General features: G+C 35.9%; 1 protein-coding gene across 2 annotated transcripts in view; it reads left to right on the forward strand.

Annotated features, from left to right (window-relative positions):
- Positions 1 to 23,181, forward strand: part of WDHD1 (WD repeat and HMG-box DNA binding protein 1) — a 50,987-nt gene extending 27,806 nt beyond the window's left edge. For both annotated transcript variants that reach the window (XM_012724632.1, XM_004681853.2), the window contains exons 15-26: positions 724 to 861; positions 2,885 to 3,041; positions 7,308 to 7,422; positions 8,859 to 8,990; positions 11,699 to 11,919; positions 12,009 to 12,127; positions 12,294 to 12,350; positions 14,683 to 14,726; positions 15,359 to 15,529; positions 16,198 to 16,337; positions 19,113 to 19,251; positions 21,332 to 23,181. In XM_012724632.1, coding sequence (XP_012580086.1) covers positions 724 to 861; positions 2,885 to 3,041; positions 7,308 to 7,422; positions 8,859 to 8,990; positions 11,699 to 11,919; positions 12,009 to 12,127; positions 12,294 to 12,350; positions 14,683 to 14,726; positions 15,359 to 15,529; positions 16,198 to 16,337; positions 19,113 to 19,251; positions 21,332 to 21,532 — 1,634 coding nt within the window. In that variant the 3' untranslated portion in view covers positions 21,533 to 23,181. The remainder of the gene's footprint in view (positions 1 to 723; positions 862 to 2,884; positions 3,042 to 7,307; positions 7,423 to 8,858; positions 8,991 to 11,698; positions 11,920 to 12,008; positions 12,128 to 12,293; positions 12,351 to 14,682; positions 14,727 to 15,358; positions 15,530 to 16,197; positions 16,338 to 19,112; positions 19,252 to 21,331) is intronic.
- The last annotated feature ends 203 nt before the right edge of the window (positions 23,182 to 23,384 follow it).

Genomic DNA, 23,384 nt, shown 5'->3' on the forward strand with positions numbered 1-23,384 from the left:
GCCATGTGGTCACCTCCGGGGCAGGCGGGAATCGAACTCATGCGGAAGCGGCTTTAGATTCTCAGTGCTGTGCTTTAGCCCGCTGCACCACCAGGGAGGGCCCATAATACATTATTTTTTAACTCTTTGATAACAGCACTTTTGTTCTTTTGTTTTCTCTTATGTGAATATGAGTTTCAAGAGAAGAGTTATCTTGACTTAACTATGTAGTCCTAGTGTCTGGCACTCTCAGTAGTTTTTGAGTTTGGCCTCCCTGTTGGCACAGGGATTACAGTCTTAGCACTATCAAGTTATATCACCAGTCACTGTGGTGTGAGTTAAATCCCAGGCCAGGGATCTGACCCACATGGTGCAGCAGACCTCTCCTGTCTTGCCTGCTGCTCCTCTCAGCAGTGTATTTCAGTAGATCTGCCTGTTTTGTTTCCCACTCTCTCTCTGGTGAATCCTCTTACTCTCCACACTTCTGGTCTATACCTTAGTTCTTTTATGCATAAATAAATAAATAAAATAAATCTTAAAGATAAATTCTTAATTAAATGGATTACCACTTATAATTGCTTTATATAATAAATAAGTCATGTAACAGTGTTCTGCTTCCAGTACTTGTGTAATACCTTAGTGAATTATATGTAAAAAGTAATGATTTATCACAAAATCAATTCAGTGCACAGAAAATAAAAAATAACCTTTGATACATAATACGTATTTATATTTTCTCACTAGGAACTGGATTTGATGGAGAGCAGTGCCTTGGCGTTCAACTAATAGAGCTGGGGAAAAAGAAAAAACAAATTTTACATGGTGATCCTCTTCCTCTTTCAAGGAAATCCTACCTTGTATGGGTTGGATTTTCAGCTGAAGGCAAGATAAATTCATTTATTTTTATTAAGAATATTTCAGGTCTTCCCTGGTGTAGCAACAGGTTAAAAGTGCAGCAGTGAGGGTGACTGCAGCTGCTTCAGTGCAGGTTCAATCCCTGGCCCCTGGGGGTGACCCACATGGCACGACAAACCTCTCCTGTCTTCTCCATTGCTCCCCTCAGCAGTGTGCTTCTTCGGTCTGCCTGTTCTGTTCCCCATTCTGTCTCTGGTGGATCCTCTCACCCCCCTGAATCTATGGCCTATACCCCAGTTCTGTATGTATAAGGAAATAAATATTTTAAAAAACAACAGATTCTCCCACCCTTTAAAAAAAATAGACTATATTTCAAGAAGAAAATTGTTTATTTTCTAATTTTGTAAAGAAAATTTGATTATAAGTTTAAATTTCCTTACTCTAATATGTTCACAAAACTGGAATTGTTAAGTAAGGTAGCCATTGTTTCTCTTCATGAGAATTCTTAGAAAAGTTAGAATGGGGGGGATATGTATTTTTCCAAAAATTTATTCTATAACAAGTAGGAAATACAAATAAATCATTGGTAAAGTTGTGGCTTTTCAAGCATATTCTACACAGAACTTAGTAATTTTGTATTGTTCCTTTATCCACTGCAGTAACTACTGGGCAAATGTGACTAATCTGAATGAGGTGTGCTATCAGCATGAAATACTCTAAGCTTAGAAAATTTTGTATGGAAAAAAAGTATGCAAATTTCAGTTCTTTTACTTTGCATGTTACAATAGTAATATTTTAGATATATCAAATTTAATAATAGAGTTAACAAATCTATTATTAAATTTAATCTATCCCCCCTTCTCATGTGGAATTAAAAGCTACTTTTATGTCTCATTTGATTTTGTTATTGGATAGTGTTAATATAAGTTTATTTAATAGTGGTTGATAGCAGGTAATTTGGGGGAACACTGAAGCATACTTTATTTTTTTATTTTTTTTAAGATTTTTTTATTTGTTATTTATGCATACAGAATTGGGGTACAGGCCAGAGGCTCAGGGGCGGTGAGAGGCTTCACCAGAGAGAGTGGGGAACAGAACAGGCAGATCGACGAAGTACACTGCTGAGGGAAGCAGTGGGTAAGTCAGGGGAGGTCTGCCACACCATGTGGTCACCTCCAGGGAAGGCAGGAATTGAACGCATGCCAGAAGCGGCTTTAGATTCTCAATGCTGTGCTTTAACCCGCTGCCCCACCAGGGAGAGCCGAGCCATACTTTAAGATACTTGTTAACACTGTCTCTAGTGGTTTCTAGTGTTGGAACTTTGTGCTCTTCAAAATCATTGAAAACTCCAGCTTGCCTTTAGAAAATCAATCATTTATGCCTGTGTTCTCAATAGGGATGTTAGTCCATTTAATCTCTAATAATGTGATCATTAATAACTTCTGTTTGTGTAGTTTTCTTACCAATCAGATATAGATTCTGAGGAAGTTGCTATTTGCAGAGTGCTATTTGCTGGTGTGAAGTCACAGACAGAAAGGGGGATAGTTAGGGAACTTGCCATGTACAGAAGATAAGAGCTGGGAAATGGGATGCTTAGCTTATTTTCTAAGCAAAAGTTACTTTCCTAGGAGTTGGGGAACAGAACAGTGACCTGGCAAGAAAGAGGAGTGGGAAAGGAGAGTACAGAAGACAGATTTTTTTATTATCACCAGGTTCTTCTCATTTTTTTCAAAGTCTCTACTCGGAAGACAGATTCAAGTTTAATTTCCTTTACTAAAATTGGCTTTTTAAAATGTTGCTACATTCCAGCAGGTGGCATAGTTTTCACTGAAAATAACAGTTTTCACTTGGCAAATTTAAGTCATATTACCCTGTAATTTCCCCCACTTTCAGTGAGGTCTATATGGTTTATAAAAACTTATGGGGCGTAATCTTGAATTATTTGCCTTTTTTTAAACTCAAAGTTGAATTGTTAGTTGAAATAAGATTTATTGAACAAGTATGTGATTTAGCTGCATCTCTAAGTGTTTTGTTTTCTGTTGGCATACAGGTACCCCCTGTTATGTGGACTCAGAAGGCATTGTTCGAATGCTTAACAGAGGACTTGGTAACACATGGACTCCTATATGTAACACAAGAGAACACTGCAAAGGAAAATCTGATCACTACTGGGTGGTTGGTATACACGAGAATCCCCAGCAACTGAGGTGGGTTACTAGAAAATGTTTAACATTTGCACTTTAAAAGTACTTTGAAATATTATGCTTTTTATGTTTTTGTTTTTGTTTTTTTTGTGTGTGTCACCTTAGTTCATTTACTTTTCATACTCACTGAAGTTTTCAACCAATTCCCTGGCTTGGAACTTAATGAAGAAAATAGAAATTAAGTTTATTAGTGTCACTATAGCATTTTTTTTATATCATTTTGTGCCTTTTTCCATTTCAGTTGTAATCCCCATGGGCTTCCCATCACCAAATCACCCGTGTGACATGGCACTTTATCTTTGTTACAGCTTTTTTATTTTAAACTGTCATTTAGAGTGGAATGTATAAGGTTTAGCCATTTCTGAGATTCTTAGCTTAATTATTATAATAAAGGAAAGGACTAATAGAAATTTAGTAGCTGACCACAAGTATAGAATTCTTAATCTTTGGACCCTCGTTGGTGATGCAGCAGGGTAAAGCACAGCACTACGAAGATAGCACAGCCACTGCAGTACGAGTTCAATCCCCAGTGAGGGGGGTGACCCACATGGTGCAGCAGACCTCTCCTGTCTTGCCTGTTGTTCCCCTCAGCAGTGTACTTCATCAGCCTGCCTGTTCTGCTCCCCTCTCTGTTTCTGGTGAGTCCTCTCACCTCTCCCGCACCTTTGGCCTTTCTCCCAGTTCTGTATGCTTAAATAAGTAAATAAATAAATAAAAAGAATTCTTAGTCTTTATAGTATCTATACAATATCATGTTAAAAATTTTCCCCTTTGACACCAAACATTTTCTTGATCTAAATTATTAGGTCAGTCATGTTATATAGGTACTTGGTGAATAGAGATATCTTTGCTTTCATGTAGCTTATAGTCTGATTAGAAAGACAGATAACAGAAGACAAGTAAACATTTAATTAGTACTTGGGATAAATGCCACTAATTAATTTGAGCAGATCCATGATAGAGAATACCAGAAAGTTATAGATTAGGTAGAGTGATCATAGAAAACTCTTAATAGAGATAATACTTAAAATAAAACTTAGAGGGAGAATAAAAATAATCTATGCAGAGAAAATAAATAGCAGGTACAAAGTCCCTGGGGTCAGAAATAGCTTAGTGAGTTTTAGGAACTAGGGTGTTAAACATGGCTGGAGTACAAAGTGGTAATGGAGATATAACTCCAAGGTGATGTCAGAAAGTTAAGACATAGGTTACATAGTTGGCCAGGATGGAGAAATTTGTATTTTATTTGAAGTATGTTTGAGAGTCATTTAAAGGTTTTATCCAGGATTGATGTAACCTGATTTATGCTGCAAAAAGAAAGATATGTGTGGTAACTAGATTGTCAGGGATAAGACTAGAAGTATGGTAACCAGCTTTCAACCAGGGAACTTCTCCCCATTCCTGGGAAAGTTTGGAGATGTGAAAATAGTATCCATCATGCAGAATTGCTGTGAAGATGAACTAGATTGTTACATAGAATGTACTGAGAACACTGTTAGGCCTTTAGTGAGTGTTCCTTGAATGTCAGCTATTAATAATAACAGTAAAAGCCTTGTTTTTCAAGACTAGTAATAACTGTTTATTTAATCTTTTCATTTAAAATGCATTTTCTAATTCAGATTCAGCAGTATTTATGCTTTCTTTTTTATCAAGGAGTATATTTTACTGAAAATAATTTTTAAAAATTCATGAGTCATTTCAGAACACCTACATTTAATTATGAATATGAAAAATTACTGAATACAGAAGTTTCAACTCTACCTCCCTTTGAAATGAACTTCAGTTTAGCAAAAACTGTCTTTATTGTTTCCATGAGAGAAACTGGTTAATACATAACTGAGAGTTTACTAATTTTGTGAGCTACAGTTTAATTTGCTCTCTCCAACATCAGCCTTCCTCCTCTGTTGTTTTAAAGTATCTTTTCTTTAGAATTATTTAATGTGCTTGAAAACATTCTTTTTCCAAGCTATTACTCTAATAAGCTTTTGCTGTAGTACTGACTACATGTGCTGTACTACACAAAGTTAATTTAGACCACGCCAAGAAGAGATTGTTTCTAAAATCATGATCAACTCCTGAGTCAGAACTGTTTTAGAGTCTTGAACAAAGTCCCTTGAACGCAGAAGACCAAGCAACAACACTGACTGGGGAAGTTCAGTCAGCTGGATATTGGTCCTCATTTTCTCCAGTTTGATATTTTCCAGGTCTTCCTTTACTAAGAGAACAAATTTTGTGATTCCTTTGAAAAGAAAGTAATTTTATGTCCTTAGTAAACTGTGATTTGTTTTGTCACATTTTCTTCTTCAAATAGTCTAGCTGTAGTTTCCAGGAAACTCACTCATTGTAGGCAAATTAACAGATAAGAGAGTTTATTTTTTCTTCTTCGGTGAAAGGAATATTTTGTAGAGAAACTATCTTTGCTACTTTAGGTCTTTAAAGTTAAGAAAGAGATAAGAAATGTGAATTGGTCTTTTGCCTTGATGTGTGACTGAAAAGAACTATTAACAAAATCCTCATCAGTATTTCCTTTTTCTTTTTTCTATGACTAACTCAATTAAGAATATGAGTTGTAAACTGTTTTTTTAAGATTTTACTTTTTATTTATATGTACAAGAACTGGGGTATAGGCCAGAGGTTTGGGAGGATTCACTGGAGACAGCATAGAGAGAGTAGAACAGGCAAACTGAAAATACACTGCTGAGCAGCGGGTGAGGTAGGAGAGGCCTGGGGCTCCAAGTGGCTTCTTGGCCAGGGATCGAACTTATGTTGCATTGGTTGGCAATAGCTCGATAGCTCTGAGACTTGACCCCTAGGCCACCAGGGAAGCCCCAGAGCGGTAAAATATTTTTTTTAAAAAGGGTATAAATCACATTACAGAAAAAGGTGTCAAGGCAATTAAAGTTACTCTTCATGTGCCTCCTAATTCTGTTACTGCATTTATATGTATGTAATTAGACTTGGCCTTTGTGAATGTGCATGTTCTGTTTCATCTTGTGTGACTAGTAAACTTGTAGCTTTTGTGACCCAGATGCATGACCCATCGCTATAATAAATTTATTTGCACTGCAACTTCATCGTGTGTGGTAAAAATCACTGATTTATATGAAATCGTAAAATGAGAGGAGGAGGAAAGAAAATGAGATTGTATGTTTAGAATGATTGAAATTCTGAAAGCATGTTTGTATTTTTAATCACATGACCACAAAAAAGCACCAGGGAACCTGTACAGGAAGGGAGCCTGTATAGTTTATAGTTTGAGAAGGTCTCCTGGGTAGTTCCACTTGTTTTGGTTTTTAGTTACTCAGTGGGCTCTTAATAGTAATAGAAGGTATTTATGAAAAATTCAAACCCTAATGACTTAATTTCTGCTATTTTCCTGTAAGAAAGTTTTAGCATTTAGCTCTAGCTAAAAGATTGTATTGTAAATTAAATGGATAACTATTAGTAAGCACTGAGCAAAATCCTGTGTTTTTAAAATTGTTACAGGGTACCCCAATGTGAATTGGGCTGCCTGTCTGTGGATCCTCACCCCATCGCTTAAGATTCAATCATATTATGGACATACACAAATGCCCTATAACAAAATGACTATGAAACTTTGCCCAGGGGTACTTAATAGTATGCAATCCTGATTTTCCAGTGTTTTTCTTACAGATAATTTAGAGTATATAAATTAAAAGAAAATTCCCTGTATATAAATTACCCTTTGAATAATGAATGCTTTTTAATGAATGTTTTTAGTTAATAAATTACTTTAGTAGGTATTGTTGGAATACCTGACATAATTTAGCATAGAAGGGTTAGCAGTCATTGTCCAATGAATTATAATCTCATCACATGAAGCAACTTTTGATTTATGGAATAGGTATACATTAAAATCTTTTATATCATTAATGGATTTTCTGCCCTACTCATAATACCTAATAAGACAATTCCCTTAAGACAGTTCATCTTTTTCTATTTATATTTTCTACCAGATACCAGGTATCCCCATGCTAATATTCCCGAACTGATGAAGGAAGGTGACTATCCTTCATCAACATTTTACCGTAGAGTGTTCTTGTTTATCATATAGGTCCCATGACAGGTGTTTGTGGCAAAATTACTAAATTTTAAAAATCAGCAATTTGTTAAGGAAAAACTAAAGAGAGCCAAAGCGAACTACTGGATTAGTGTTGTTCCAAGTTACTAAATTTTGGAATTTTATATTTTAGCAGTTTTTATGACATTTTGGGAAGTTTTGATGGTGAGATTTTTCTTTGTTGACAGGTGCATTCCATGTAAAGGTTCTCGGTTTCCTCCCACCCTTCCACGTCCTGCTGTAGCTATATTATCATTTAAGCTTCCTTACTGTCAGATTGTAACAGAAAAAGGACAAATGGAGGTATGTGGAAACTTTACCTTGACACTCTGAATTTGATAACATACTGCCTGTAACTCTAGCATTGAAAAATATTATGATGACTTTTGAGTATTAAAAAAATTATAATTAAATAAGCAGCAGTAACAGGGTGAGAAGATACTATATGTTATATAAAGGAGTATTTCATGTGTTTGCTTTGGCATCACATATACTAAAATAAAATACTAAAATAAAGGAGTGTTTCTGCTGGACACAGTAAGTGTTGGGAAGGGTATTGGAAAAGGGAGCCCTGATCCACTGTTAGAGGAAATGTAGGTTGGTTCAGCCCCTCTGGAAAACAGTATGGAGCTGCTCAAAATTTTAAAGTACACCTTCCTTACAGTGTAGCAATCCCACACCTAGGTATCTACTGAGAATATACAAAAACACTAATACAAAAGGATATATCACTCCTATACTCACTGCAGCATTATTTATACTAGCCAAATTATGAAAACTTAACTTCCCAACAACTGAAGTAGATTAAGATGATGTGGTATATTTACACATTGGAATACTACTCAGCTATTAAAAAAGATGAAATCTTATTTATGAAAACATGAATAGAACTGGAGGGGACTATGCTAAGTGATGTAAGTAAGACAAATACTGGGTGACTCTACCTCGAGGTACAATATAAAGAAAAACTACACTAAAACAAACCTTAGAAATCTGACTATAGAACTGAACCTATAGAGGAAGATTGTGGGAAAGAGATGCTAGGAGGTGGAGGAACCCACTGAAATAAGGGGGAGGACTCTGGCTTTTTGGTGGTAGACATGTTGCCCATAGCATGCATCTGAAGAGGTGTGAACTTGTACCCCCAAATTATACACAGTGTTATAAACCACTTTTACCTCAATATATATAATGAAATAAAAAAAGAAAGAAAAACGAGAGCTCCAGAGATGGATGGTGGTGATGGTTGCATAACACTCAGTGTACTTAATGCCACTGAACCCCATTATTAAAAATAGTGAAAATGGTCAATTTTACATAAGATATTTTACTACAAAAAGAATACTAAAAATACTAACAAAAAAGGCCCTCCTTGGTGGCTCAGCGGGTTAAAGTGCAGCACTGCAAACCAGCCACAGCCACTTTATAGCTAGTTTGACCCCCAGCCCCAGGAGGTGACCCACATGGCACAGCAGCACTCTCCTGACCCACCGGCTGCTCCCCTCAGCAGTGTACTTTGTTTCTCTCCGCTCTGTCTCTGGTGAATTCTCTTACTGCCCCTATACCTCTGACCTGTACCCCAGTTCTGTACGTAAAAATAAATTTTTAAAAAACTAACAAAAAAGAAGATAAGAGTATTTTTAGAAAATACTTTATTTAGAAACTGGTATTGTGAAATATTTGACACTAGCCTGAGATGAAGCTGATGTTGATTCTAAGCATTTTTTCTACTTTTATAGGAACAATTTTGGCGTTCGGTTATGTTTCACAACCATCTTGATTATTTAGCTAAAAATGGTTATGAATATAAAGAAAGCACTAAAAATCAAGCAATAAAAGAACAACAGGAACTTCTAATGAAATTGCTTGCGGTGAGTAAAATAAATATGCAGAAAAAATTAAAGTTAAATGTTTTTCTATAGGTTAAAAAAGGTATGTGAATTAGCACTAAGGTCCACAATCTAGATTTTTTAAGTTGTATTTTATGGTGTCTTTATCCCTTAAAAGTTTTGTTTTCCAGTTGATGTTGCAATGAAAATATTTCAGATATTAACTTTTGTAAGATACAGGCAGAAATAAACTTTCCCAGCCTATTTCCCTTTTGGGTCTGTTAGAATAGGCTCTCCAGGTGATTCTGATGCTTAAGAAAGCATCAACTCTATGGTGGTGGCACACGGGTGATTTGGTGATGGGAAACCCGCGGGGATTACAATCGAGATGGAAAAAAAAAATGTGCAAAATGATGTAAAAATAAACTTTTGTAATAATTAAAAAAAAAAAGAAAGAAAGCATCAACTCTAGCTTCTACTTTTATCATGTGCAACAAATAAAATCTGAGTGTGGCTTTTAGACCTCCAAGGTTGGCTAAAGCGTGGATAAGGCTTTTAGAGATACATGCCTGCCCTTGGTCATCCTCTTTCGCAACTGTGCGTGGTAGAAGCTATTTTGCAGTTGGTGAGTGAGTTTTGGTGGCTTGGAAATTTAAGTAAATTTATCTTTGAAGATAATTAAACTTTGGAATCATCAGGTTCATACATTTGTGTTATCACTCCAGGTTGGTTTATGGGAGAGTATAATTTTTTTATCTGCTCATCTTGCAGCTTAGTAGGCTTAAGTCCTTTCAGGCAGTGACCATGTCTCATTCAGTGCCGTATATTTGGCTCTGATGTGGTGTCTGGTACACAGTAGACCCCACTTTTTTTGAGAGCGTAAATGATCCAGACTTTTCATTTTAGAGTTGAGGAAAATAGATACTGAGAGAAAAGTGATATCCAAGTCCACAGAGTGATTATAAGTCCAATCTCTATAAATTGGTGTTTACTTCTCTCACCTCTATTACAACACTGCCTTCTTTGAGTTTAGTATTAAAGAAGTTAAGTTTATCATGGATTAAGATTTGTTTCTTTTATAAAGTGTTGTTCGTATTATAGAAACTAGCAACCTTTTTACTTTCTACAATACATGTAAGGAAGCATGTTTGATTTATTTACCACTTAGCCTTAGAGGCACTTTTCCTCTGGAAATGTGGTTCTTCATAGGGAACGAGTAGCTTTGGGTACTGGTTTGTTCTTCTGCAGTCCTTGGCCCTCTGACATATGCCCATAGTTTGGTGTAGGAACTGTGAGCTGCATACTACTTCCTTTCATTTTCAAACACTCCTGCAGCAGAGTATTGTCCCAACTGATAAGTATTGCTTATAGACAAGTGATGCTAGGGAACATGAGGACAGGATGGTGAATATATAAACCTTCTGCGCTGACGGGTGAGAACGGGATGTCTCATTTACAGTCCTTCCGTCCTATGAATTATGAGACCTTTGGTAGACTTAGAAGTATTATTATTCTTCACTTTAGTTTCCTCAAGTTAAGTTGACAAAATTTCACAGAAAAAGTCTTTGTTTTCTAAGCAATAGTAAATGAATGTCCTTCATTTTATGTCATAAATAGAAAAAGAGAAAAGAAAAAGTTGTTAATTTGAAAATTTATGACTTTTGGTAATTGGAGAGCATAGTGGATAACACATAAAGAATGGATAAATATACTTGCCCCACTCAGATTCACATAGTAGTATTTATATGCCAATTCTGAGCAAAGTAATAATAAATAAGCACGTCATATACAATTTATTCTTTCAATTTGTTACTCTATTTGGCAAGGGTGTGGTGGGGACTGAATCTAGAGAACCACATTTGAATTTTAAATACATCACTTGCCTTGTAAGCATAATTGCTTGAAATGATATGCCTTATTTCCATGTATCTAAGGTACTATTGATTGTAAAATTTTCTATCATTTTATTTATTTAAGATACTGAGACAGAAAAATGCTCCCATTGTGACCTACCATCAGTTTTAAGATGCTTCCCTATTTCACACGTTTAAGTGTATAGAAATGTGCATTTTTTTTTAAAGATTTATTCATTTGTGCATAAAGAGCTGGGGTACAGGCCAGAGGCGCAGGGGCAGTGAGAGAACTCACCAGAGACAGAGTGGGGAGCAGAATAGGCCGACCGAGGAAATACACTGCTGAGGAGAGTAGTGGGCATGCCAGGAGAGGTCTGCCATACCATGTGGGTCACCTGCAGAGCGGGGATTGAAATCATGCTGAAGTGGCTTTAGCTTCTTAGTGCTGTGCTTTAACCCTCTGCACCTCCAGGGAGGGCCCAGAAATGTGCATATTAGCGGGCCTTCCCTGGTGGCACAGCAGCTAAAGTGCAGCATTACAAAGCCAGCTGCAGCCACCTCAGCTCAAGTTCAAGTCCCAGCCAGGGAGAGGTGACCCACACTACTTGGCAGACCACAATCTCACCTGCTGCCCCCCTCAGCAGTGTACCTTGTGAATCTACCTGTCCTGCTCCCCACTCTTATCTCTGGTGACTCCTCTTATCATCCCTGAACCTCTGGTCTATACTCCAGTTCTGTATGCAAAAAAAATAAATCTTTAAAAAAAAAAGAAATGTGCATATTAGAATCAATGAGGTGCAATATCTAGAAAAGTATTTTTTCAATTTTACGCATGTCTTTTTTCTTTTTTAAGTTTTTCTTAGCGTGATTTCATTTCTCTCTCCTTTTTTGTGTTAGCTTTCTTGTAAACTGGAGCGGGAATTTCGTTGTATAGAAATTGCTGATCTAATGACTCCAAATGCTGTGAATTTAGCAGTTAAATATGCTTCTCGTTCTCGGAGGTTAATATTGGCCCAAAAGCTTAGCGAACTAGCTGTAGAAAAGGCAGCAGAATTGGCAGCAACACAGGCAGAAGAGGAGGAGGAGGAAGAAGATTTCAGAAAAAAGTTGAATGCTGGGTAAGAAACACTTCTTGAATTTTCCTTTGCTATTGGATTAATATATTGGTGTTTTATACAACTCTTTATTGAATTATATTGTTTCTTAGTTATAGTAACACTACTACAGAGTGGAGCCAGCCCAGGTTTAGAAATCAAGTTGAAGATGATGCAGAAGACACCAGAGAATCTGATGATATAGGAGAAAAACCAGAAATACCTAAATATGGTAAGATACATTTTTAATTCAAATTTAAAATGAGAAATGTATGTGGTTTCCCTATATTTCTTGGCTGAGAGAAATAGAATAATTAGACCTTTTTAGATCTTTGATCTATGATGGTAGACGATGACTCTTTTGAAATTAATTGTATTGTTTTGCCTTAATTCCATAGGACAGAGTCCATTTTTTAAAAGTGCAAATTCTTCTGATCTACCAACTGTTACATCAGGTAGGAAATATTTAATAGCAAGAAAATCTTCCAAGCAATTTTTTAAAGTGTTATTGCTACTCAAATATATCTTACCATTTAGTGCCTGTTTTTTATTTATTTTTCTTATCAAAACAAAAAAAATGTTTTTTATCTAAACACCTTTATCAAAGATGTTATTCTAAAACTGGTCAACTGGTCACTTAACAAATATTTATTAAATGCCTTTTATCAGGCATTTGGCTAGATGTCAGGTATTTGGCTAGATGGAGGACACATACGAGTTAAGCAGACATGGAGGTTGATCCCTGACTTAATGCTGTTGCAGCCCAGCTGGGAAGACATATTGAAGATAGGTCTGGATGTCACTACGGTTATATGCAGGCTGCTGGAGAAGCAGCTAAAAGGAGTTGAAAATTGTTGCCTCTAGAGGTTGAAACTAGGAGATCAAGAAGACTGGAATAGGAAACTGCCAGTTTTTTTTTTTTTTTTTTAAGCATAAACCTTATAGTAACCAACTAACCTCTTAAATTATATACATATATTACTGTAATGAAGTTTTAAAATGTGCACAGCATTAAAAGAGCACACAATAGGTGAAGCTAGTAAGTGGTGAGGTATGGGTAGAGCTCCCAAGAAGGCCTCAAAGAGTCTTGATTAGTTAAGTCAACTAGGCAAAGATGGGTAGGGACAGGAGCAAAAGAAAAGCAGGTGGGCTTGAAGAACAACTTGTGTGAAAATAAAAGAGTGTTATGAAGAACACAAAGAAAAGAGGAAGTGAGTTGAATGGTTTTGGGCACTGAAAAGGCACCATGTCATGCAGATTTGTGTAGGCTATAATTAGGATTTTTTTTTTTTAAGATTTATTCATACAAGAAAAGGGGTGCAGGCGTTAGGTGCAGGGGTGTAGGAGGTGGGAGTGAGAGTATTCACCAGAGACAGAGTGGGGAATAGAGCAGGCAGACTGACTGAAATAAACTGCTGAGAGGATCGAACTTGTGCTGCAGTGGCTGCAGTGAGCTTCCTAGTGCTGGGTTTTTAATCCCTTGTGCCACCAAGGAGGGACCCATGATCAGGATTTTGATCTTTATTCTAAGATCGCTGAGGGACCTTTGTAGGTTTTAAGCAAAGTCGTGACATCTCATGCTGTGGAGGAGGGACTTATGGAAGGAGACTACTGACACAGAGTAAGCAGGTGGTAGTGGTTGATGGTGAAAAGGATGGGGAGAACAGAGGTGGTTTTGAAGTGCCATAGAATGTGGAAGTGCATGATGTTAAGAATGACTCAGATTTTAACTTGAGTACCTGAGTGAATAATGGTGCTACTTACTCGTCAGGAAACAGGAGGGTAAGGTTTAGGTAGAAGGGTACCAGATTGCTTAAATAAGTAAACTGTCACATAAAGAGTTTCATATTTAGGTGAGGAACTCGAGAAATTAATCTGAGCTGGAGATACAAGGTAAAGACCATTAGCATAAATATATCCATTTAAACCATGAGCATGAGTGAGCAAGGATTATGAGAAGCTCTAAAGTGAGGGGAAAAAAGTGAAGTTAGGCCTATGGAATCTCGATCAGAAGGTGGAGGAGGCGGAATCATCAAAAGAAAATTGATACCAGAAAGGAAGGAGGTAAACCAGGGAATTGAGTATGTAGAAGACCACATCAAGAAGAAAGTGATATTCAGCTTTGTGAAATGCTGTTTGGAAGTCAGATAAGATTTATGGAAAATTTGAGCCACATAGATATTATTGAATTCTTAGCAAGAGCAGATTCTATAGGGTGGTAAGGCAGTAAACCATATTATATAAGGATTTTATAAGCAGTAAAGAAATAGAAATAGTTGCATAGGCAGCTCTTGAGAAATTTGATGGTGTGAGGGAAGTGAGAGAAAATGGTGGCTAGAAGGGATGTGAAATAGAGCTTGTTTTTTTGTTTAAGTTAGGAAATTTGTGTCAATTAAGAGGAAATCTTGAGTTAAAGATGGAGGTGATGGCTGATAGGTCAGGTTTCTTCACAAAGCAGGAGGGAGTAGGACCATAGCATGAGGAGAGGGATTATTAACTTTAGCTAAAACAAGGCACCATTCTTCCACTGTATCAGGAGAAAAGCAAAAAGCTATGAATATTGGGATTGGGTTTGTATATTTCGTAGTGACACATTGGCATAGTTCCCATCTATGGGAATAGTTCTTATCTGTTGAAAAATAGGAAGAAAGTCATGTAGTCGTTAATAATTTTAAAGTTGTAAAGTACATTTATTTTCACAGAATGTAGATTAAAATAATCATCTACTTTAAAAAACCAGAAACCTTTCTACTACCATCATTAAATGTGGTTTCTTTTTTATGAAAGGTGCAGTTACCACTAGCAACCAAGGACGAGTAAATCCCTTCAAGGTAAACTTTTCCCAGTGATATTTTCTATTATTTAAATACATCTCCCTACAGAGAAATATTCCCAGACTAACAGATGACTTTCCCTAGGCCTGAAGCAGAGCTTTGTGAAAACAAAGACAAAAGCAGCACTAACTTGTGCACCCTTAAGCTGTTAGTTCTGTTTTTCTTTTTAAAGATTCATTTTTATTTATTTATGCATATAAGGACTAGGGTATAGGCCAGAGGTATAGAGAATGAGAGGATTCACCAGAGCAGAACAGGCCGATTTACTGAAATGCAGTGCTGAGGGAAGCAGTGGGCAAGCCAGGAGCGGTCTGTTGCGCCATGTGGATCAGCTCCCTGACAGGACGGAACCCAGGCCACAGAGACCCTTAACCTCCTACGCCACGAGGGAGGCCCAGTTCTTTTTTTCTAAGTATACTTTCTAAGTATCCATGGTTTTGAAAAATTACTCCCTGTTGTTTTCAGAGATATGGTATTTGGGAAAATATGCATCAGATTATACCAAATGTATTTAATCTTCCCAAGTGAGACTATAACTTAAAGTAAATTTAAAGGAAATATCTCTTAGGGTTTTTTTTTTTTCTTCTTCTTCTTCAAGAATAAAATACTAATGCTATTTTATTCTTTAGGTGTCAGCCAGTTCTAAAGAACCAAACATTTCGGTGAATTCAGGACGTGCAACTAATATTTTAGATAATATGAACAAATCATCCAAGAAATCCACTGCACTTCTTCGAGCCACCAATAATGACAAGTCTCCAGTCATAAAACCTCTAGTTCTAAAACCAAAGTCTAAGCAGGTACTGTTTCAGCTCTCTGCTATCTCCAGTAAATAGCATGTGATCTGCTGGTCTTATTTTGGTTTTGTCCACTGTTTCAGGGAGAGGGCAGGAGGCTCTAATTATTTATAATTGATTGTCTAGTGAGAGCAATGGTTCTAAGTTTTGGTTTTGCTCCAGAATCATTTTTTAAATATGTACACCCCAGATTTGAGGACCCAGACATCTACCTATAATTTTTTTTTTCCCCATGAGGTTCTGATGCATGTGCCTGTTCAGTGACAACTGATGTGGTACCTAGCCCTGGGTCTTCCCTTGTTCTGTGTTCTAATTTTGCCTTCTCTGCTACTTATTTAATCCCTAATTTGTGATCAGTGAAATAAATCCCTTGTTTATCTTTTCCAGGTCATATAATTTTACTCCTGTAGCAAGCATGGAATTTGAAGTGCAGGGCGTGTGTACGTGTGTGTGTGTGTGCATGTGTGCGTGTGTGTGTGTGTGTGTGTGTGTGTGTGTGCATGTATAGTCTCAGCTGAGACCTTCAGGATGTCACGTGTCAATATAAGAATTTTAGAACAGAATTCTTTCACAGTTCTCAAAATTTGCTTGTAACATACATAAAAAACAAATACCATTTTGTTTGGTGGGTTGTTTTTTTTTTGTGGTTTTTATAATGTTTGTCTTTGTAGGCATCTGCAGCATCCTATTTCCAAAAAAGAACTTCCCAGATTGATAAAACTGAGGAAATAAAAGAAGAAAGTCCTAAAATTTCACCAGCCAACACACCTGTGGTGACAGATCTCTGTCCTCAAAACCCTGAAAGCCAAAGGTCAGTACATAGAGAAACGTATTCTCAAGATAGTGTTTCAATAAAAGACAGAGGCAACAATAAAAAGCATCCAACTGTTATTCATTATTATAAGCAATGCATGGTGCTCGCAGTGGACTTTCTGATGACTTATGAGTTTAAGGGAACCACAAGTTCTGAGTAGTGTCTATATATCCATATCGTTCATTAAAGAATGCTTTGATAAATTATGTATATGTATTAACTTGTAGATATATTTTATTGGGATACCATATTTTATAATTAGTTCTTTTTTGGGTTTGATTTTTTGTTTCCCTTTTTAAAAATTGAAGTAGTACTAATTTACTTTGATATTAAAGAATAATCTAGCTACATGGATAAACATAGTCAAAAAATAGAAGAAAATGTGTAATGACTGAATTTCTTTCCTGTCTACCCAGTTCTCCTCTGCATAAACAATCTGAGCAGCAAGTTTCTTTTGATAGCCTTCCAGAATGATTCTATATATGTGCCAAATACTTATATTTGTCCCTTTTAGTTTTACAGAAATGGTAGCATTCATATTCTTCTATATCTTGCTTTCCTTCCCTTTCCCTCTCCCGACCCCATACTTAACAGCAGCTTGTGCAGATCATTTGGAGTTAATACTTAAAGGGTTTTTTAACAAAACTAGCAGTCAAACTATAAATTGGAGACATTGTCAGGGGAGGGGAAGGGATCAAAACAGGAAGGAGGGAAAAGCACAGGAGACAATAGTGATGGTTCACAGGTGTCGTGGTGGCAGTAATTTTATGGGGACAACAAATGAGAGGAGAAATCAAACATTGTACAAAAATGAACAAGGATGTGAAAATTTATAAAGAAAGAAAGAAAAGAAATAAGCCAAAGAGTGAGGGGTGGGGGGTAGTTTTCTTTAATCTCTTTCCATGTGTTGGATACTATACTCCATCTCATGCTGTGCTCGTGGACAAAAGGTTGCTGGTCTCTTGCACACAAGTACTACTGCAATCAGTAATTGTAGGAGTATCATTTTTCCATATGCATATAGGTGTAAGGTAGATTCCTCCATGGTTCAAGTTGATATGTACATGTCAAACCAGCCACTATCACAAAATTGTTCTGCGTTGATTTTGGAGCATTGTATACAGCCCCAGCAAAATGAGCATCCCTGTGTGGCCCAGTCTTACTTGCCCTCCAGTGGCATATGTTAGCTGATGTCTTTATCTGTGTTATGTTATACTATTTGAAATGCATCAATTAAATTGAGAAAGTCACCATTTCATTTTTAGCATTTTATTTAACCAGTATCCAGTTTGAGAAGTAGCTATGGCCTTTACTTATCCTATTTTGTTACAAATTAGAATTAACTATTAAAGAGTAAAAATTTTATTTAAAATTAAACTTTTTGTATTATCAACTGACTATATAAAAGACTTACTGAACTCTCATTCAGGAATTACCTCTGTTCAGCCAAATATTTTGTCACAGATAGTGATAAACTAAATCAAATTTGAAAAAAAAAGTGTCCGATTTTGTTTTTTTCTAGAAGCAGTTATTTGGAGCTAGGATGCCATGAGTTAGATTTTGACATTACCCAGATTTGATTAAAATTTGTATTTATTCATTTCTGTAAATTAGAGAACTTTCACTTAGTGTTGCTATTTGATTTATTGTTTTTCTGGAAGTAGAATTACCTTAGAAGACTATTTGAACTTCGTATCATTTCAGAAATTGTCAATCCCTTACAGTCATGTGTAGACAGAAATCACTGAATTACTCATTTATAAACAATTACCTTCTTTCTTTTTTAATAAATTAAAGATTTTATTCTTAGTGAGATTTGTATTAGATATGTTTATATCCCATATTTTTGCTCTCATTTAAAATTGTAAACATTTTCCCCTGCTATTTTTGCCACTAATTTTTCCTGTGTACGCACTAAATATATTACTGAGTATTTACTACAGCCTAGTGGAAGGCAGCACAGCTGCTGTGCTAAGCGTGGAGACTCTGGAGTCAAACTCACTGGCTTTTGAATCCCAGATTTGACTTTTGCTATCTGTGTATCTGAGTAACTTATTTCACCTCTCTGAGCCTCAGTTTCCTCCTCTATCAAATGGAGATATTAATTGTACCTTCCTCAACTGGGTATTATAGACTAAATGAAGTAATACACATAAGGCATTTAGAGCCATGCCTAACAGATAGTAAATACTGCTTGTGTTAAATCATTTGTAACCTAAAGACAATTTTTATCAGGAGTGAAAGCTAATAAAATTGACAAGTGTGCTGTGTTTACACTCACCATAGTAATGATAGAAGAAAAAGATGGACACTGCCAGGCGGCTGTGAGAACAGGGGCGTGGGGAGCGTGAGGCACTTGAGAGAACTCTTGAAGCTCTCAAATAGCAGGATTGGGAAATAGAGAAAGAACCTACAAAGGACATATGAAAGAATTTTACAGGGCCAGAAGGGCTAAGTGAGGTTGGAGACCTTGAGTCTGTTAGCATTCTGAGTATTATGAATGCAGTGTTCAAGGTTGTTGCACTTGGAAAATATTAATATGAGTAATCCTTTTAAATTGGCCTTACAAAGGATCTTTCAGCTTGTCATTCCTGCAGTCTCCAGAACAGTTTTAGGTAATGTATAAGATGAATATTAACAGGTATAATTAACTGCTTCTTTCACTTTTTGTAGGAATGCAAAAACTAATGGTTAATGACTAATCTGAAAAATTACGAAGTATTTAAAACTGTGTCTTAAGTTTCAAGTGTTTTCACATAATTGCCATTTTAGGCCAAAGACTGGATTCCAGATGTGGCTAGAAGAAAACAGAAGTAATATTTTGTCTGACAATCCTGACTTTTCAGATGAAGCAGACATAATAAAAGAGGGAATGATTCGATTTAGAGTACTGTCAACTGAAGAAAGGAAGGTAAGAATAATCATGCTGAAATTAGGATCTTAGTGAATTCCTAGGTTTTGAAAATATTTGTACCCTTGTTTTTAGAAATGGAATACACTCTTGGTGAAGAAGAAGTTAAATAACTGAAATTATTCTACACTTTGAACATGTAATAGTTATTAGTTAATACTGATAGTTAATTATAACTATCTACAACATCAACTATTGGTGTTGACGGGTAATTGTTTGGCAGATTAACTGTTTATATTTGTATAAGTTCCTGCGTTTTATAAGTCAGTGGAATACCCCAAGAAACGTACATTACTTATAAATCAAAAGCAAATAAAATTAACTCATATTTTTGGACAACTATTTTAGGTCCTTGCTTTTAAAAAATGCTCTTTCATATTAAATACTAAAGGAGATTACAAAAGCTGGTATTTTGGTCCAGCCCTTTACATGGAAAATAGCCAAGAGGATTATACTTATTGCTCATCATGTGGGTTTCTGCCATGTGAAGGAAGGCTAAGAACAGTTTTCTGATTCATGGGGAAAGTGCGTGTGTGGGGCCTCAGTGAAGCCCTGCAAATAACTTTCCCCTGGATGGTGTTGTATAGACAGGTACCTAGTGGCATAGATGTGGGCCTTAATCAGTTGGGCTAGGGAATAAAGAAATTGCAAGATGAGGAAGCTAGAAACTGGCCTAACCTCCTTTAGTTCTATTTAGACTTTCATCGGCAAATTTATGTTTGTACTTTTTAAAAGTATTTATAAAGGGATAAAAGTTTTCTAGGAATCAGATAAAATGGCATAGAATAAGACCTTTCACAGCAGAAGAGGAAGAAACTTGGCAATGTTATGATTATATTTTAAAAAACTTGAACACAATTATTTTTGCTGTTAATGAAAACAACATTTTTATCTGGATGGAGAAGAGTATTCTAGTTTCTAGAAAAAAATGACTAATTTAGTATGAAGAAAGGAGTTCCTTAGATAGAATTATTAAATATTATTTATACTTTTCAAATATATTTCTCCCTTCTGTTTATTAAATGTCCCTGTAACCCAAGTGATGTAGAAAAGTGGGGGGAGATATTCTCCACTTTCTGAATCATGCAGTTGTGGCGCTACAAATATTGTTAATGATTTTATTTCAGGGTAGACATGCTATAAAAAACATTGCCTGCATATTTATATTATGCATAAAAATTTTAAGAAGGGATGTCATTTGCCATACTGTGAACAATGCATATAACAGTTATTTGTAACTTAATTAGATTTTTAAATTTTTTAAGGTAAACCTTAAACATTTACTGTTTAATTGGTCTGTTATTGTAAACAATTCTGTAATAAATAAGTGGGAAGGGAAGTAAAGTAGGAGAAAAACTATTAGAGATTAAAAGAGACTAAAGTGACAGGTGAAACAAGTGAATCTTGTTTGGCTCTCACTGCGTGAACAGAAGCAGGTCTCAGAAGAGTATTTACCATCTGTGACACTCCTGAAATAACCAGTTGATAGGAAGTAGAGGAGCGGAGTGCTGGGGGCCAGGAGTTGGGGACTGGTGAAGGAGTGTGGGGAGTGGGTGAGCAACATGAAAACTCCTTGTAGTGGTGAAACTTGTTCTTTTCTTGAATGTGGTTGTAGCGTACAATGGAATTAAATACACAATACAGTCCCAGAAGTAAAATGGGGTTGTAGTGATGTCAGATTCCTGGTTGTAAATTCCTGGTTGTAGTTTTACCAAGTACTACCCTTCATTAAAGGGGACATGGGATTTTCCTGTACGTTTACCTATAATGCTTGGGAATCTACTACGGTAATCTCAAAATGAAGTTTCATTCTTAAAAAGGCACCTTTTGTTATTTGCACTTAATATGGCTAAATACACGCACAGTTTAGACTGAAACATTACAGATAGAATGTAAACATTTTAACATGCTCTGCAATTGAGTAATTAGAAGTTTGTTAAGAATGAGAATCCTTAATGATTAGTTTAATAATTCAAATGCTGCCTTATATATGGGATATTACCTAAAACATAAAGAAATTGTTCCCTGTCTGTTTCTTTGTTATTGCCTAAATATCTTCCCTCAAAATATTTTTACCAAGGCATGGGCTGTCAAGGCCAAAGGAGGACCTGCTAGTGATGGAACTGAAGCAAAGAAGCGAAAACGTGTGGCTGACGAAGGTCAGAAAACTGAAAACCAGAAAGAACAAGCAAAGGAGAATCTGAACTTGCCTAAAAAGCAAAAACCTTTAGATCTTTCTGTGAATCAGAAACTGTCAGCTTTCGCATTTAAGCAGGAATAAGGAAGAAAATTATCTAGAAAGGTAATGTATCTTATCGTTGATGAATCTAAACTAAAAAACTCTTTAGAAAACTCAATCTATACTTTTAAGGGTTTAAAGATCACCTGTGTCTTCATAGAACAATATAGTAATTATATTGGTTTAGTTAACAGGTCATGTGTAAAAACTGTAATCTCTGCAAATAGCTCTGCCCTTAAAGGGAGGACCATTAAGAAGCACTGTGATTATGGTCATTAACTTGAGGCCACTGCCATGTCCCCCTGAAAGCCAGTTTGATTTATTTCTTACTTATAAAATAAAGTGTGAATCTAAAAATCTAAAGATCTTCCAAGCGATGAAATTACCTTCTCGGGGGCTCCTTGTCTGCTTTATATCATGTACTGGAAAATACTACAGCAGTCTTCTTCCCAGCTGTGTCTCCATCAACTGATCTCTGTGTCTAAATCAGCCATATGGGTTCTGATCATGTAAATAACTTTGTAAATGAGACTTGTTTGTGTGTGTGTTTTAAAATTCATGTATGACTTTGAGTTGTCTGTATAGGCTGTTTTTTTAAATAAAGAACATTTCTACATTTAGCTTGATACGTATTTCTGCAAAATGGGAAAGAATTTCAAGAAAACGTATTTTATATTTATTACATAATGTCCACTCCCATCTCCATGTTGCTACATAGAAGAGAAAAACTGAAGATACTGTTTTGGTAGCATTGCAACCCGGGGCATCATGTGCCCCCGTCAGATACTGTGGTTATCAGCATCAGCAGTCACTTTATGAGCAAGTCTTTGAAGCCTTGATAAGAGAATAGTTAAAGAATTAGGGAAAGTGTTTAACGCCTCTTATTTCAAACAAACATTATTTTATGAAGCATTTCATACACTCTTGGTTATTATTCTTAGCAGAGCTTAACATACATGCAGCCTCATAATAAATAAATATGTATAACAAATGCAGCCTCAAAGTACAGAAGTAAAATAAAATCAGTGACTGCAAGTTGAGGATTGTTTTATAGTTGGAAGGAATAAAAAATATATTAAAAATTTAGATGGTTAAGAGAAATATCCCTTATCTCATGATGATAAGGTTAAGAAAGAATGAATACATTTCTGAAGTTTTACTGAGTATTGATAGACATTATAGCACAGTGGTTAGGAGCACAGGTTTTAAAGTCAAACTTTTGGGCTTGAAGATCCACCTCAATACCTACAGCTGAGTAAACCCGGGCCAATTCTAGCCTTTGTGCATTCATCTGTAAAATTGGTATATTAGTGCCCGCATCATAGAATTCTAAAAAAATAAATGAGGTGAAAGCACTTTGTTCCTGGTGCATCATAATGTCAGCTATTATATTTATGCTACTTTCATCTTGCTTTTTGGTTCGTATAATTCTGAATTCTGTATATAAATTATTTCAAGATGCTAAGTAGAAGTTTTCTTGTAATATTGTTTGGAAAGCATGTGTGTAGTCATATATTTAGTTTTTATTTCTTCAACTTACTTATTGTACAAAATGTATAATTCTCAAGCTTTGTATTATATTTCAGATCCTTAGGAACCTGATAATACCGAGGATGTACAAAAGCTTTTATCCTCTACTTTTATTTGGTTGAAGGAAAGTTTTGGTATTGATTTGCTTTAACTTCAAATCAGAACTTTGAAACCAAGAAACCTTATTCTTATTCCTTTGCTATATAATATTAAATCTTCTCAAAAAATTTTTTCAGAGGAATGGTCCTTAATCATAGGAAAACAAATTTTGGTATTTTTTTTTTTAAAGATTTATTTATTTGTGCATACAGAACTGGGGTACAGGCCAGAGGCTCAGGAGCGGCGAGAGCCTTCACCAGAGACA

The sequence above is a fragment of the Condylura cristata genome, unplaced genomic scaffold, assembly GCF_000260355.1.
Source record: "Condylura cristata isolate star-nosed mole 26May11 unplaced genomic scaffold, ConCri1.0 scaffold00013, whole genome shotgun sequence".
NCBI lineage: Eukaryota > Metazoa > Chordata > Mammalia > Eulipotyphla > Talpidae > Condylura > Condylura cristata.